Below are 17,975 nucleotides of genomic sequence, written 5' to 3'. Positions count from 1 at the left end.
GGAGTGCGTGTGTCCTTAATTATGCTGGTTGCTTCTCCGAGGCAGCGGAAAGTGTAGACAGTGTTAATGGGTGGGAGGCTGGTTTGAGTGATGGACTGGGCTTCGTTCACGACCCTTTGTAATTTCTTGCGGTCTTGGACAGAGCAGGAGCCATACCAAGCTGTGATACAACCAGAAAGAATGTTTTCTATGATGCATCTGTAAAAGTTGGTGAGAGTTGTAGCTGACATGCCAAATTTCCTTAGCACTTTATGCTAACGAAGTCCTCCTTGAAATTTAGTTCCAGTTGTATTGTGGGAAATATGACAATGTTTTTGCAAACAGCAATTTGATAATGACCAGATGGTCTATTTTACTGATTGAAGGATGAACATTGACTGGAACACTATGGATAACTTCCCTGCTGTTCTTTCAAAATAGTGCCATGGGATCGTTTGTGCCTATGGGGCCTTGATGTAATGTCTTAACCAGCGTAGCACTCCCTGAGTACTCATGTCAGCCTACATTTTGTGCTTCCTGGAGTGGAATTTGAACCTACATTCATCTGACTTAGAGGTGTGGATACGATCACTGAGCCATGGCTAATAACTGCATAATATAACCTAATTGTTGATTAAGACAAAATATTACATCTTTTTCAGAATGCTTCAGCCTCGCTCAAAAAATCATTCTACTTCTTTGTTGATGAATATGAAACTGAACCAGAAATTCAAATTAGAAACCAGGTCAAATCTGAGCTTTTATTTTTGCCAATAAACTCCAGACTGTATTAAAACAGTGGGATTACCTTTCTTGCATTGGAACATTGGAGCTCACCCAAGCTTCCAGTTGGTGTTACTTTCATCAAGGAAATAGTGATTTTCAAAGTACAGCTCTGCCTGTCAGCTGAGAGAGCCTGGGCCATTTCAGATTATATTCAGTCACTACGCAGATTGAAAATTTCATATTGATTTATGTCTGAAGCTTAATGCCAGTGGCTTTATATCGGTGTGATCTTGGCCAATCAAAATGCAGATGGATATGCTACCTAATGTTTCTGGCATAGCATTTTGACATCATTGATAGCAGCAGACGTCATGCGCCATATAAATATACTTCCGTTGCCCTCTCAAGTAACACCAGAGAACAAGCACTCCAAAATAACACAATGATATTTTCAATTACTATTTATAGCTTCAGATTTAAAAAATGCCATAACATAAATTTCATTTCCCAAAAAATAAAATTGAAATCCAAAAAAAGGCTTTCCAATGATTCACTGTGTATGAGTCATTCATCAGTCTATTGATGGGATTTCTTCTTGACTTTCAGCTGACAGTTCTCACCCTTCAATTCGCCCTCCCTCCCTCTTCTGCAGGAACTGAGAGAGAGTAAAGGGGCATCAGACATCACTCAGCGGCAGGACAGCCATGTCCCCAATGGCAAAAAATCTGCTGCTTGGGGTGCATCACTTTGATGCTGGCAAACACCTCTGGCAAAGACTGCTGGCACCAAAATAACTATTCAGATTACTGGGCCATTTCCAGTTCTATAAGTGGGCCATTAGATATGTTAAAAGTTGGCACTCCTAAGTTGTGAATTTATTTATTTTGTATTCATTCGTGGGACATGGGCATCACTGCCTGGCCAGCATTTATTACAGTAAGAAGTCTCACAACACCAGGTTAAAGTCCAACAGGTTTATTTGGTAGCAAATACCATAAGCTTTCGGAGCAATGCTCCTTCGTCAGATGGAGTGGTCTCTGTTCTCAAACAGGGCACAGACACAGAAATCAAATTACAGAATACTGATTAGAATGCAAATCTCTACAAATCTGTAGAGTTCCATACAAATCTGTAGAGATTTGCATTCTAATCAGTATTCTGTAATTTGATTTCTGTGTCTGTGCCCTGTTTGAGAACAGAGACCACTCCATCTGACGAAGGAGCATTGCTCCGAAAGCTTATGGTATTTGCTACCAAATAAACCTGTTGGACTTTAACCTGGTGTTGTGAGACTTCTTACTGTGCTTACCCCAGTCCAACGCCGGCATCTCCACATCAGCATTTATTACCCATCCTTAGTTGTCCTTGAGAAGGTGGTGGTGAGCTGCCTTCTTGAATCGCTGCAGTCCATGTGCTGTGGGTTGATCCACAATGCCGTTAAGGAGGGAATTCCAGGATTTTGACCCAGCAACTGCACAGGAACGGCCGATATATTTCCAAGTCAGGACGGTGAGTGGCTTGAAGGGGAACTTGCATCTCTATTTGACATTACGATACTTAGGAACCGTGCATTGTATTTATGATTACATGGGACATTTTTACAGTTAAAAATGAGAATATTTCACACCAGTTCCATACATTTTTTGCTGAATTCAACTTTTAAACCCACGTCTTCATTGTCCTCATCGCCGCTCATTTTAGTTGGCAAGCAAATAAAGCTTAGATTTCTGCCAAAGTATTGGAGCAGCACAGACGTTGAGAAGTGAAGCACATGATAACTCCCAGTTTTTTTTTCAATTTTTAGTGATGAAATACTTTGTCATCAGTGCAGTATTCAATTTAGGTTGAGGATTAGCAGAGCTACATCTAACTAAAGTTAAGGTTGAGGATTAACAGAGCTGCATCTAACTAAAGTTAAGGCTTAATACAAGAAAGAACATGTTGGGTGCAATCTTGCCAAAATTAAATAGCACGAAGTGTTGAATCAGGCATGAAAAGCTGTGTGAAACTTACCACTTTCACAGACTCCTTTTCTCGCCTGATTTAATATGACATAACACATGGGTACCACCCCTATGGATATGACAGCCTTTCCCCCACCAAACATGATGGATAAGGTGAACACCTCCCAATTTCCACATGCAGAATTGGACCCCACACTCACATGACCCCCCTCATGAATAAAGGGAACCCTTCAACCCCCCCACACATAGAAGAGAGCCCCCACCAATGGAGGAAGAAGGAACCTCTCATGCTAGTATTGCCTGGAAGTTTTTTTAAAAATTTTATTGAAAAATGTTTTACTCCATCCTTAAAGTTGCAAAGCCAATGCTCGGAACGGACCGGGCAAACTCAAATCCACTTCTTGCTTGCTCCAAAAACCAAATTCAAAATCCAATTGAATCCAATTCAAGGTCCCCATAAGAGAAACAAATGAGAACCAAGCTGATAAGATGAGGCATTGCTTCCCATCTTGGCTTTGATCTAATGCTTGATCTTAGCCAAGTACCCCCTTGGAAGTTCCAGGCTGCATTGCCAGGGTGCTATGGAGCGATATTTAAGCATGTCCCTCAACCCCCAGGAGCTACATGCACCTCCACAGGCCTGGAATGGTCATTACGACTGTCCTTCAGATGTTATCCCCCCCCCCCGGGGGTGGGGTGGGCGGGCTGGGGGGTGGCGGGGGTGGGGGGGGGGATGAAACATCATGGGCAGACATTACGGTGCCCAACCCAGTAATTACTTGTTAATTTACCTTTCTGGCCATGAACCTGATTGTGTCACCGGCGGTTGAGATCTCGTATAAATCTTGTTTCTGGCTGCTTAGCATCCATTGCAGGATTTGTGCCCATGGTTAACGGGACTTGCCCGTTATCTCTGACTAAATTAATTCACGTCATAACATAGTTAAGACAATATTCTCCACTTCCTGCAGCCTGTTGCTTGGGGCAGCATGGTGGCACAGTGGTTAGCACTGCTGCCTCACAACACCAGGGACCCGGGTTCAAATCCGGCCTCGGGTCACTGTCTATGCGGAGTTTGCACGTTCTCCCCTTGTCTGCGTGGGTTTCCTCCAGGTGCTCCGGTTTCCTCCCACAGTCCAAAGATGTGTGGGTTAGGTTAATTGACCATGCTAAATTGCCCCTTAGTGTCCCAAGATGTGTTGATCCGGGGGATTAGCAGGGTAAATATGTGGGGTTACAGGGATAGAGGCTGGGTGGGATTGTTGTTGGTGCAGGCTCAATGGGCAATACTGTAGGGATTCTGTGATTCTATGTTGCCCTAAGCTTAAGCCCTACACCATAAATGTGCTTGTGTCTGCACCAGACCATGCCCCATTGCTTTACTTAAGTACTTAAATAGGCTTCTAAATCTGTTTAACATTACTGTCATGCTGTTTCTTGTTTCAATGGGCCTTTTTACCTAAAAGTGGCTTGGTAATTTGCAAGAATTTGCAACAGTCTGTAATGCAATGTATGCAGTTCACTTCCAATAAGGCCCTTTGAAGAAGCAATTTTGATTTACAGATTTCACATTATGAAGTGCTAAATGGTTCAGTGAGCTGAGGATTGATCATTGCCTCATGCAGGCTTTGATGTTGTCACGTATGCCTATTATAAAGTCACAATTGCTGATGTTCAATCCCAAATAAACACAACGGGGTAGGCACTGTGATTGGCCATGCGCCCTCAGGCTACAGAGAAGTAAAATCAGCCAGAGTTCTTCAAACTGATTACTGTGCAGTGACCCACTGCTAAATTGTGAGTACATCTGTCTCGATAACACTGGGCTAGGATGAGGTGCTTTCCCACAGCTGAATAACCCGAACAGTCTCACAGTCCTAGCTCACTTATCATCAGGTTATCACTGGTCAGAACATAAAACATCAGCAACACGCTAAGACGCCTCACTTTGAAGAGACCGTCACAGTTTAGTTTCAGTTAAGGGTCTTTCTGTTGAACAAATCCTGGCATGGTGCCACAGTGGTTAGCACTGCTGCCTCACAGCGCCAGGACGCAGCTTCAATTCCCAGCTTGGGTCACTGTCTGTGTGGAACCTGCACATTCTCCCCATGTCTGCATGGGTTTCCTCCGGGTGCTCCACTTTCCTCCCACAGTCCGAAAGACGTGCTGGTTAGATGCATTAGTCATGCTAAATTCTCCTTCAGCATACCCGAACAGGCGCCAGAGTGTGGCAACTAGGGGATATTCACAGTAACTTCATTGCCGTGTTAATGCAAGCCTACTTGTGACACTAATAAATAAAACAATCTTAAAAATGAAATCAAAAATTTCAAAACCAACCATTTTTATTTGCAATTTGCAGCGATCCGGATTCAAGTATAGAATTTTTGTGTCCATCATGATTAAATTAGACTAATAACTCTAAAGATATTTAATTGTAAGTTTAAATATTCAATATTATAATATCATGCAAATTTAAATACAATAAATAAATCAAAAATTTCAAAACCAGCCATTTTTATTGCAACTTGCAGAGATCCTGATTCAAGTATAGAAGTTTTGTGTCCATCAAGTTTAAATCGGAGTACTAACTCTCAAGGTATTTAATTGTAAGTCTAAATATTCAATGTTATAAATATCATGCAAATTTAAATATATTTTTAATATAAGTTGTCACTTGTATACCATGATAATATTTTCCTTGTTCATCTACACAAGCCGCAATCTATAACTTTTAAGAAAAAGAACCTGCAGGAAAGGCCAACTTAGGCATTGAGTCATGCAGTAACTATGAGAAAGGTTTATATATATATATACATAGCTATGAATGCATTCAGGCCTAGAAAAAATCCCAAGTAAATAATGCATTTGAGCAGAATGTTTATCTTCTCTTGTGATCAGAAACAACAAATTGCTTAATGTAAATAGTACTTTGTTGGTTAATGAAAAATTGACTTTTGACATTGTCTCGTTCATCATGCAAAATTCATTCGAAGGCAAGATCCTTACAGTGGATAACATTTCAGGTTCATCTTGTCATCCAATGTTAATTACATAAATTAAGGTTAAGCATCTACAGGTAGCCAAGATAGCTCACTTGGTATGTAATGGATTCTAAATTCCAGTGTCATAGTTTCAAGTCTCGCACTGAGTGATGAATTTTTGGTTACATCTGCACCTGGGTGTCTTTGGAGAGGGAGCACACAGTGTTCGCCGGTATGCTTGGTGGGCACTGCAGTTTCTTTTAAAGATTTAGTTATTGTTACAGTGGTAGTGTAGAGTTCAGAGCTATACATTTGCAAGGTCTCACTTTGTGAACAAATCGAAAACTGGGTAAAGATTTACTTCTGGTCTTCTATTTCACCAACTGGCTATAATACATGTAACATGATAACAGAGGATGGTTGCCTAAAGGTGAAGGTTGGAAATTTAAAAAAAAACATTTCTTATGGGGTTATGGGGAAAGTGTGGGTGAAAGGCGTTGAAGTATCTGATCAGCCATGATAGTGTGAATAGTGGAGCAGGCTCGACGAGTTGAATGGCCTACTCTTGTTGCTATGTTCCTAAGACTCAAGATTACAATATGGGTAGCTTTTGTGAAGAGTGTAAGTTGTCAAGGTATGATTACTTGCCAGTATTCTTTGAACATTATAACAGTGGAAGAATGAAGTGGATATGTAGACATGGGTTACACTCCCACCAAAGAGGAAACCAAGCTTTGGCTTTGTCACTTTTGAACAAAAGTAAAATCAGAAACAAAGCATGTCATGAACTGGAAGCCTGTTATTTGGATACGGAGGAAAGTATGATTTTTCTATTAGGATTTATGGGTGAAATTTACAAGAAAGATGAATTATTGGATGCCGACGAGACATGGTCAGACTTTGATAGATTTCAAAAGACGGACAGTCATGGAAAAATATATCATAGACTTTAACAGGCTGTACAAATGATTGCAGAAATTCAATTTGGAGATCTCTTGTTTAGTGCTGACACTTGATTTATTGGTATATGCTGAGATGCCACATATGGACAGTTCCTAGTATTAACTGGTATTCAGTTCTCAGAGGAGGCTCCTTTTTGGAGCAGATATCTGCTGCCTTGGAAAAGCTCCTGGGCAAGCAATCATTCCTAGCAGCTTAATGTCACAAATGGAACATTCCATGGCGACACAAAGGGTGAATGACTCATACCCAGTTGTCACTCTAAAGAGGAGTTATAGGCAGAAGGAATGAGGATGAAAGTGCTTTCAGCAGATCTGGACACCACAGCAGATGGCTGGATTGGAACAACAATTATAGAAATGCCTAGGGAACAGTTACAAGGTGCTGCAGGTGTGATTCAAAATATCATTATATGATGAACTATCCAAAATGGAATGGCAGGGTTCTTGAAGTGACAATGATACGGAACTCTGAAGCTGAAGATGGTGATAATGATCAGCATGAAGAAATGAAGTCACAAGAAGTCACAAGAAGATTTAGTCCAGCGATGAGTGTAGTAGTTGGGGATTCATTTAACTATGCAGTATTAGACAGCAGTCGCAGCTCAGCAGTGTGTGAAACAATTTGGTTAAAATGTTTTCTAGATTCACGTAGTAATGAGGGTCAACATATGGTCATGGAATATGGAAGTTCTACTTGTTTTAGATTTGGGGGTGACAGCACACTAAGATCACAAAAAAGTGGTGATTCATGCAAAATAGCTGGAGTAAGCCACTTTATTAGTACTGATTTATTCTACAGTGAGATAGCTTTCTATTAAGTAAGCCTTCCATGAAAAATATGCAAATGGAACTGGAATGGAGCATAATAAAGCAATTTTTTTTTGGAATGTCAGTGGACCTGATGAGGACATTATTGCATACCTTAGGTAATTTTGGATTCTCTAATCAGAATGTTAGAGAAATATGAATGACATCAAGTGATGAGAATTAGAGAGAAAAAAGCAAATTTTCTTCACGCTGCAGAGTCAATTTGCTCATCCTTCTGTTCAAAGATTAAAAATCCTGCAAAAGGGTACATGTGTGCTAATGAGGATTCAGGCTCATGATAGAATCCCATAGAATCCCTACAGTGCAGAAGGAGGCCATTTGGCCCATCGAGCCTGCACTGACAACAATCCCACAACAATCAAAGAGATTAGTACAAAATGTGAACTATGTAAAATATATTAGAGGATGCCACCATGTCCTCTGGTAGGATTTCCATTGGCATGGGATAGATGCCATGAGTCTAAACGTACAAGACAAAGACAGAAATATTTTCACTTTACACATTATAGATATGGGATCCAAATTTAACCTTTATACAGTAATACGCGGAAAGGACAGAAGGGTAATTGTAGATATAGTCATGAAGAAATGGATAGGAACTGACCAGGTTTCTGAGTGATAATGGAGGGGAATTTGTTAATGATGAGTTCAGAAACATGCGTGAAAATGTAAGCATTGTGGTGATGAATACCGCCATTTGTTTTCTTTATTCTTTCATGGGATGTGGATGTTGCTGGCAAAGCCAGCTTTTGTTACTCATTTCTAATTGTCCTTGAGTGGCTTGCTAGGCCATTTCAAAGGGCAATTAAGAGTCAAACAAATTACTGTGGATTTGGAGTCCCATGTAGGCCAGACTAAGTAAGAATGGCAGATTTCCTTCCCTAAAGAACATTAGTGAATGAGATGGGTTTTTATGACAATTGATAATAGTTTCATGGTCACCATTACAGAGGCTAGTTTTCAATCCTGCACTAACAACAATCCCACCTAGGTCCTATCCCTGTAACACCATGTATTTACCCTCCTAATCCCCTTGACACTAAGGGGCAATTTAGCATGGCCAGTCAACCTAACCCGCACACCTTTGGAGTGTGGGAGGAAACGGGAGACCTGGACAGCAGACACGAAAGGAACGTGCAAACTCCACACAGACAGATACCCGAGGCTGTGAGGCAGCAGTGTTAACCGCTGTGCCACCCTGCTTGACCACCATATTGGTCTTCACCAAAAATGGCACATGTCTGCAGAACCTCTTCAGCTCTCTTTATGATCATCCAATGGTGTAGGTAACCTAATGTTACCTTCCAGTAACTAGAAAAGCTACAGCAAGCAAATTTTTGCTTATTTTCAGATTCTAGCTTCTGTCTTCTTCAGCTTGCCTATTTTGTACCACTCAGCTCTGTTGGCTCGGTGTCCTATATAGTTTCAACCAGAAGTTTTTGTTTCCAATCTCAGTTTTAGTCTTAATTTCTTTAGCAAGTGGGAGGGTTGGTTTTCTCTCTCAGTTTCACTTTTCAATTAGAATCCCATCTCAAAAATTCAAACTTTGTAGCCCTGGATTCCATCATAAACGTTCCTTGTGGGATAATCTTCACTCAAACAAAATATGAGTGAAAAAAGATTAAGGATTAACCTTGCCAACATGAAACAAAATGAATGTTAGAAAAAAGGAAATATCCACAATTAAATAGGTTGATGCAAGTCACCTATTATTTAATTGTTTTATGAAAAAAAATGTTTGCACCAAAAGATTACTGAGGGATCCTCGAAGAGCATCATCTTGTAATGTGCTGCATTACAGAGAATATGGAAAATCAGTTTTTACTTCTTCGATTTGTTTTAAAATATTGTTTGTGAAAATTATTTAAGTTTATTTAAAGAAAGAGAGAATCTGTTAATTGCATAAGTTAATTTTAGGGAGCAAATTTTCCTGTTCTCCTGCCTCGCGAATCGTAGCGGGCGCGGGGCAGAGTGTGGTATGGTCCGATGACCTCGGGTGGGATTTTCCGGTTTTGGGATGAGCACAGCTGGAAAATCCCGCCCTAGATGTCTGTAGATGGGGAGCACTAGTGTGACTCTGGTGGCGGGTTGTAAAGTTAGAAGCTATACATTTCTAATGTCTACTTTGTGGATAAATCTAAAACTGTGTAAAGATTGACTTCTGCACCAGAATTTTCCCGTCCCGCCCGCCACGGGGATCGTAGCGGGCGGAGGGTGGACCATGAAATGGTCCATTGACCTCGAGCGGGATTTTCTGGTTTTGGGGCAAGCACGGCCAGAAATTCCTGCCCCTGGTCTCCGCCATCATCAATTGGCTACAAGACGGTTAAACAATCAAAAAACGACCTCTATTCACCAACATGAAGCACAAGGTTAATGCGGCTTTACTGTCTTATAAGTGGTGTGCTGTATGCCTTTACTTACCCAAACTCCTCATCTAGCTCTGCCAATGGTCGTGTCTTGTCAGGGTGGGTGGACAATGTACTGCTTTGAAAACTTCTGTTGCCTTTTGTTGAAGATATTTTAAGTAACATGTGTATACTTCTGTAATTATGTCTGACAGTGTGAAGTGTGTCTGTGCTATTTAAGATGTACTTTGTACAGCATTTAAGTCTGGTAAGAGGCTAAAGTTGCAAGCAGCTCTTCTGGGTTTATGTTTAATGACGAGTTGTAATAGCATTTCTAAAGAACAGTGAATCCCCAAGACTTAACACGAAGTCTATATTAATGCCAATTGCAAGAAAATAAAATCTAGCATTTGTTGGCGGAAGTTGACGATAAAGCTTGCAATGCCAGATGTCTAATGCAATGTTGGGATCTGGGAAATCCTTGGAAAAGAAAGAGGGATTTGGTGTAAAACAAGCTGCCGTTTGCTGTGAGCCAATTTTCCACTACTGGTGTGAACCAATTTCACCTTTGAAACAAAGGATCAGGATCAAACTGAAGCATAAATACCTTAGTGAGAGATTTATCTTCAAACCTTGCCAGTGCTGGAGTTAGCGCAACAGCAAATGTAGGTGAGAGAAGATTGCAGAGCTTAACATTTGGAGTAGAATCACCCGGTGTTATCCTTAAACCTCATTGTGGCTTGAATGAATGGAATATTTTGACATTTGTGGCATTAAGAAAGTGAAGGCAGGTTTTTCTGCTATGCTTGGTTACATTGGATCAATTACTTAACACACTGCATTAAGGTGGGCTCCATTACTGACATGCTAACTTGCCCATCCAGCCCCAAAGGATAATAATGGACCCTTTGGGATCCATGATGCCCAATATGCAATAAGGAGAAGAAAAGCAAAATACTGAATGCTAGAAATCTGACATAAAAACAGAAAATGCTGGAACAACTTAGCAGGTCCGGCAGCACCTGTGGAGAGAGAAACAAGAGTTAAGGTTTCAAATCCATACGACTCTTCAGAGGTAATTTGGACTCAAAGCGTTAACTCTGTTTCTCTTTCCACAGATGCCGCCAGGCCTGCTGAATTGTTCCAGCATTTTCTGTTTTTATTGCAATAAGAAGGAAACTGCCCTGTGGTCTTTGTTGGAGACACCGTGGCACAGAAGATTGGGATGTTGCTCTTTCATTTTTGAGACTTAGATTAGAAATCCTGACCAGAATAATGGGATCAGGTGCTCCCTTCTCTGACAGTCGTTAGAAGTTCTTAAGTACGATCTGTTTGGGCTACATCAACTAGATTCACAGTAGATGTCAGTTCGCACTAGTGTCCACATCTTAGAAGCTAACTGATGTGCCTGCACACCAATGTACCCACTGGTTTAATGCTACTGAACCTGTACTCGGTAGATTTCTCTCTTTAAGTTCACAGTTGTAGAATGTCTGAGCTGGCTGTTAATGGCAGTAGCATTATGCTCAATTAACTGCCATTAAAGACTCTGGTGTAATTGAGAAAATCAGGTAGTTCCACATCTTGGCTCTAATGGCACCCTGCTCAATTCTCTGCATTTTATTAGCAGTCAGTTCCAGGCATGTTGAAGGCAATGAATGGTTCATTGCTGACGTATTGTTATGTGTGGGTATGAATGCACCAATGCTGCATAATGCTAGTGTAATATTACACAACATGAATGATTTACAGTCCTCTCTGGTTATTTTTAAACAGGAAGATCCACGATACTGCAAAGTGGTAGGAGAGAATCAAACAGAGAATTTGCTCACTGTTCGGAAAGTTTCTGTGTCTCGAATGCATTCCTTACCTAACGACAGCTACATGTTTCGCCCAGTTAGATCAGCCCAAGCTCATTTTCCGCTGCATGAAGTGGATCCCTATCAGGGTATGTCACCGACAAGTATTTATTTAAAAAAGGGAATTAGAAAAGTTTTCAATGGGTCAATCAGCAATTATCTAAAATTCATTGATTATTTTCAATCAGTCCTGTGAGTCGCACTTAGAAAATCTGGGCTTTGTACTGCTGCAGGAGGGAGACCCTCCAGTAGCAGGTCTTCAATGGTTTGAGAGTGCAACTAAACTGTACAGACAAGGGATGGGGACAGGATATGTTTGGTTTTCCCTTGCCCTGCCCAGAGGCTGGCCCCAAGGTCTTGTTTCAGAGATGTGGAGATGCCAGCTGGGGTGGGCACAGTAAGAAGTCTCACAACATCAGGTTGAAGTTCAACAGGTTTATTTGGAATCACAAGATTTCGGAGCACTGCTCCTTCATCAGGTGAGTGGAGACTCACCTGATGAAGGAGCAGCGCTCTGAAAGCTTGTGATTCCAAATAAACCTGTTGGACTTTAACCTGATGTTGTGAGACTTGTTTCAGAGAGCCACCTTAACATGCAAACAAAAGGTTTACCCTCTGCAACCCTCAATTTGCACCCAGCTTAGAGACCCCACCCCACCACATGCTCTTGCTTGTCGGGTTGGCCCTATCTTTTAAGGCTGACAACCAAACTCCAAACTTCCCTGCACGACTGGCACTTCTGAACCCAACTAGGCCTCAGACCTGGAACACCTGATCCAACTCCAGGCCCCACTGTGCCACGCATTGATTGGGTTGTTGAACAACCCGAGTCAAACTTTGAGATGCCAATCTCAACCCCGGTTCATAATCTTTCCAGAGTCTGCCTTGACTCTGGCCTGTTAAGTTTGGAAGCATAAGCTAACTGAGGAACTCAATACGGTCTCTCAAGAGCTAAAAATATACTATCACAAAACAGAGATTCAAATTGTAATCAGTAAGGTTAAACCTTCCCTGAAGGAGTGGAATAGCGGGGAGGAAAAAATAAAATAATCTTTTATTTGAAAAAACTGCCTTTGGTTTCAAGTTATTTTTATTCAGGGTTTGTTTTTACTCTGGGTTTTTTATTTAGGGTCTGTGACTTCAGTCCAGTCTCAGCCTGTCGAAATTTCTACATATCTTGGAGTTCCCACTGAGGTAATTCATCATAACTTTGCTTCGGCCAGCCGCATCACCCTCCCCAAAATCCCTCCTCCACAGAGACCACCGAGATCACCCAGTATTAACAGGCTGCTGCACAGACAGGTATTGAGAGATTTTATTTCAAAAAGTATTCACATTTTGCATCAAAGCAGGTTGGCTCAACTTGGCTCAGAAATCGATGGCATTTGCTTCTAATTTGGGGTCATTGACAGATATGCAAAGCTGGCTGAAAGCAAGTTAGCATTTCATTTAAAATGTGTCCTGATTTTCATAGAATCATAGAATCCCTACAGTGCAGAAGGAGGTTTGCCTTTGGTAACAAGGGGCGGCACGGTGGCACAGTGGTTAGCCCTGCTGCTTCACAGCACCAGGGACCCGTGTTCGATTCCCGGCTTGGGTCGCTGTCTGTGTGGAGTCTCGCATGTTCTCCCCGTGTCTGTGTGGGTTTCCTCCAGGTGCTCCAGTTTCCTCCCACAATCCAAAGGTGTGCGGGTTAGGCGGGTTGGCCATGCTAACTTGCCCCTTAGTATCAGTGGGATTAGCTAGGATAAATGCATGGGGTTATGGGGATAGGGCCTGGGTGGGATTGTGGTCAGTGCAGGTTGGCCGAATGGCCTGCTTCTGTACTGTAGGGATTCCATGATTCTAAAAAAGCACCGGGGAGGGGGTTGCTAATGCCTATTTCATGCACAGAATCTGCTGACACACACCACCCGCCATACTGGACATTTGGTGCCCCTTTTACATCTTTTAAATGAACACAATATCATCATGCTTCTATCCCTATGTTTGTAGCCACCCTAATTCAGTCCCCGTGCCCCCACCACCACCCCTGCACACTGAGAGCTGCTGGCCAGTCAGAGGCTAACAGTTCTCCTTTACTGGCAATGCCACCCCAGGAATGATGTCTTCTGTCAGTAGTGCTCCACGGGCTTGATGATTGAAACACCTGAACCTCCCCCCCGTGATCCCATCTTTCGTCCACTCTCATTATTCATAGAGTCCTATAGTGCAGAAGGAGGCCATTTGCACCAACCACAATCCCACCCAGGCCCTATCCCCATAGCCCAATGCATTTACCCTAGCTAGTTCCCCTAACACGAAAGGCCAATTTAGCTTGGCCAATCCACCTAACCTAGTCCTCTTCCTGTACATGATTTGGTATTGAATGAGTTGTTTGGTATTGAATGAGGTAATGGCCTACTGGTATTATCACTGGACTATTAATCCAGAAACTCAGCTAATGTTCTGGGCACCAGGTTCTAATCTGGTTCACTAATGCCCTTAAAGGAAGGAAATCTGCTGTCCTTACCTGGTCTGGCCTACATGTGACTCCAGAGCCACAGCAATGTAGTTGACTCTCACCTGCCTTCCAGGGGCAACTAGGGGTGGGCAATAAATGCTGGCCAGCCAGCGACACCTGTGTCCCATAAATGAATTTTTAAAAAACTTCCTGGTTCAGACCCTGTGCACCTCAGTAGGATTATTCAATCTGACAGGTTAGGGAAGTATTAGTTACTCGCCCTGTTCACACGGGTCCCAGGTCTTCTGGAAAGGGTCCTGTGCCAAAATGGCTTTGTAATCACATGAAATGTTCCAAAGCAAATCCTCACAGAATGTCAGGATGAGTGTAAATATAATGGACTGCCAAATCAGGGTCAATAAGTTTAAACATAATGCAAGGGACTTGAGACATAACCTAGGTTGACACTTGAATGCAATGTTGAGGGATTGCTACACTTTCTTCTGGGTGAGATGTTAAACTGAAGCCCTGTAGAGCTGTTCAGGTAGATGACAATCAAGGCAGAAGAGCATTTATTCCTCCATCAACAAGGAAACTTTCAGATTGCCTGGACATTATCTCATTTGTCATCTACTTAAGAATGATGACATTTCAGAAAGTATGGATACAGTGGTATAGTAGCTGTGTCACTGGATGGGCAAACCAAAGTTCTGGACTGAACGCGAGTTCAAATCCTACCACGACAGCTTGAGAATTTCAATGCCGTTTTTAAAAGTGTGGAAATATTTTTTAAGATGGTGTCTGTAGAAGTGACCATGAAGCTGTTGATTTTCAACTAGTTCACTAATGCCTGTTGGGGGGACCTGCTGTCCTTATGCAGCCTGGCCTATATGTTACCCTAATCTCACAACCATGTGGTTGACTCTGAACTGCCCCGTGATTGATTTGATTTGACTTATTATTGTCACATGTATTAGTATACAGTGAAATGTATTGTTTCTTGTGCGCAACACAGACAAAGCATACCATTCATAGAGAAGATTTCCTCATGCATCAGTCATAGAAAGTAAGCCTGCAGGTACAGCAGACAGTAAAGAAGACAAATGGTTTGTTGGCCTTCATAGCAAAAAGATTTGAGTATAGGGATAGGAATGTTTTGCTGCAGTTGTATAGGGTGTTGATGAGACCACACCTGGAGTATTGTGACTCTCACCTGGCCTCCTTATCTGAGGAAGGATGTCCTTGCTATAGAGGGAGTAAAGCGAAGGTTTACTAGGCTGATTCCTGGGATGGCACGTCTGTCATATGAGGAGAGTCTAAGTCGGTTAGGATTATATTCACTGGAGTTTAAAAGAGTGGGAGGGGATCTCATAGAAACCTATAAAATTCTAACAGGGTTAGACAGGGTAGATTCAGAAAGAATGTTCCCAATGGTGGAGGAGTCCAGAACTAGTGGTCATAGTTTGAGGATTAGGGGCAAACCTTTTAGAACTGAGGTGAGGAGAGATTTCTTCACCCAGAGGGTGGTGAATGTGTGGAATTCACTACCACAGAATGTAGTTGAGGCCAAAATGTTGTGTAATTTCAAGAAGAAATTAGATATAGCTCTTGGAGCTAAAAGAATCAAGGAATTTGGGAGGAAGGGGGGGATCAGGATATTGAATTTGATGATCAACCGTGATCAACATGAATGCTGGAGCAGGCTCACAAGCCTGAATGGCCTACCCTGCTTCTAGTTTCTATGTTAAGGAATGGAGAGGGTGCAGAATGTAGTGTTACAGTCATAGCTAGGGTGTAGAGAAAGATCAACTTAGTGCGAGGTAGGTCCATTCAAAAGTCTGATGGCAACAGGGAAGAAGCTGTGAAAATGCCTCTAAAGCCACTGGGTTGCATGAAACTACATTTGAGCAAATAGGGATGGATAACGAATGACAGCTTTGTCAGCAATACCCACATCCTGCAAATGAATTTGAAAACAAATTAACTGTAAAACACTTTGGAATATCCTGAAGATGTGAAAGGCACTGTATGAAGTGTATTTTCTTCTTTCTATATTACCACAGGAGAGGAATTGAAAACTGGTGAAGGGAGCGGGGAGTGGGATGGTGGTGGTGGGGGGGGGGGGGGGGGGTGCTGCAGGAGCAATGATGGTGTGAGAAAGTCTGCAAAATTAAGAATGCAGGGCAAGAGACTCGTTTGATTCATGCTGTGCAGTGTGAATTTATTCTGATATTTTGTGATTGCTTACATTCCAGGAGTCTATGAGAAATGACTCAGTGGATGTTATGAATATGGAGTCTAAGAACAGCCTGAAGATAGAGTCCAATGACAGTCTGCAACCAAACGTTTCACCTCATCACATCTTGGTTCCACCATTAATGCACTCCACACCAATATCTCCAAAGGTCACCCCTCAGCCCTCACCACTGTTGATACCACGCAGCAAGCAATCGAGTGTCTATACGCACAAGCAGGTCTACAGCCAGCGCAGCATCCCAAGCCGCTCACCCAGTCACAGCAGCGGTAGCAATAGCCCGGCGAGTTCCTTCTTCAACTCTGTGGACCCAGCTGATGAAGAAGTGTGTTGCATCAACAACTCAATGAGAAACTGGAGGAGACAGTCTGAAGCAAGAAGCCTATCATTATCACCTTTCCTCTCTCCCAGTCCATCAGTTGTGGCTTTAAAGAACGCCAACAGCACAACAAGTTTGGCTGGCATTGGCAGGGAGAAAGACTTAAAGAAGTTTTACAGTGTTGACGCACAGGGATTATTGACGAAACCTTCTTGGGCAGATGACCCAAGAAGACATTCAATTGAAATATGCCCATCAATTGACGATGAGGATACAAGCTTACAGTTTGAAGGTTCATTTTCTGGTGAAGAAAAGCGAGAAGCTTCTGTCCATGTTCAGTCGGATTCTGAATATATTCTAGCAGCTCGAAGAAAGAAAAAAATGAGTCCACCCTGTATCTCAATAGAGCCTCCCATAGAGAGCGAAAGTGGGCCATCTTCTCATACTGCAGCATCTGAAGCCAGGATGCATCTACGCAAGCGCACACTGTCCTCTGAGTCCATGGCTCATAGAGATTCTTTAGAACTCGTAGACTTGCAACCTGGGAACCAAAGCTCAAAATCTGACCAACGGATTCCTCCAGCCTGTCAAAGCAAGCATCTTACCATTCCAGACTTATCATTCGACCACTCAGATGTGAGTTCGTTAAGCAGTTTATCTGACCTGTTTTCCGACAGCAATCATTCAACCCCTTCTTCTAGTGTCTCTGCAGATTCAAGAGTAGAACTACTGGCTTCCGAACGGAAGAAAATAGACCATTTAAAAATGTCAAGTGAAAACCCTGACATCCATAGGCCTGAAAACAGTACAGAGATGCACAACGTCACAAATACGCCTCTTAGGAAGAGGGGGCTTATCCGAATGGCTAGCACACGAGAAGACACTGATGATCTCGTGGTATAGCTGGGGTGGATAAACTTTCTGGGGAAGAAAAAGACTTAACTCATGCCAATCAATCACTGTAAAACAGAGACTATTGTCGCAACTTGCCCGCCTCGCCCGCCACGGAATCGGAGCGGGCGAGGGGTGGACAACGGAAATGTCCGTTGATCTCGGGTGGGAATTTCCAGTCTCGCTCAAGTGAGGCCGTAAAATCCCTCCCCATTACTCTGTCCAATGATACTTGTTGTTTGATCCCTTGTCATTGCTTCAAGGAATTTGTAAGGGGATGCAAAAAAAATGGGATATGCAAACATTTTTTGAATGGAACTTGATTAGCTTCCCATAGCTCAATCACATTGATTTGAGTCAGATTTATGTGTACAGGCACTTTATTGTGCAAAGCCACAATATGCAGAAGTGCAGAAAA

General features: G+C 42.4%; 1 protein-coding gene across 1 annotated transcript in view; it reads left to right on the top strand.

Moving 5' to 3' along the window:
- Positions 1–17,569, top strand: part of cacna1ha (calcium channel, voltage-dependent, T type, alpha 1H subunit a) — a 493,154-nt gene extending 475,585 nt beyond the window's left edge. The window contains exons 32-35 of the mRNA XM_078239890.1: positions 642–766; positions 5,571–5,695; positions 12,780–12,952; positions 16,349–17,569. Coding sequence (XP_078096016.1) covers positions 642–766; positions 5,571–5,695; positions 12,780–12,952; positions 16,349–17,569 — 1,644 coding nt within the window. The remainder of the gene's footprint in view (positions 1–641; positions 767–5,570; positions 5,696–12,779; positions 12,953–16,348) is intronic.
- The last annotated feature ends 406 nt before the right edge of the window (positions 17,570–17,975 follow it).

This window comes from Mustelus asterias, chromosome 23, assembly GCF_964213995.1.
Source record: "Mustelus asterias chromosome 23, sMusAst1.hap1.1, whole genome shotgun sequence".
Lineage (NCBI taxonomy): Eukaryota > Metazoa > Chordata > Chondrichthyes > Carcharhiniformes > Triakidae > Mustelus > Mustelus asterias.
The sequence above is the reverse complement of the archived record's forward strand: the minus strand, read 5'-3'. Positions and strand labels throughout refer to the sequence as shown.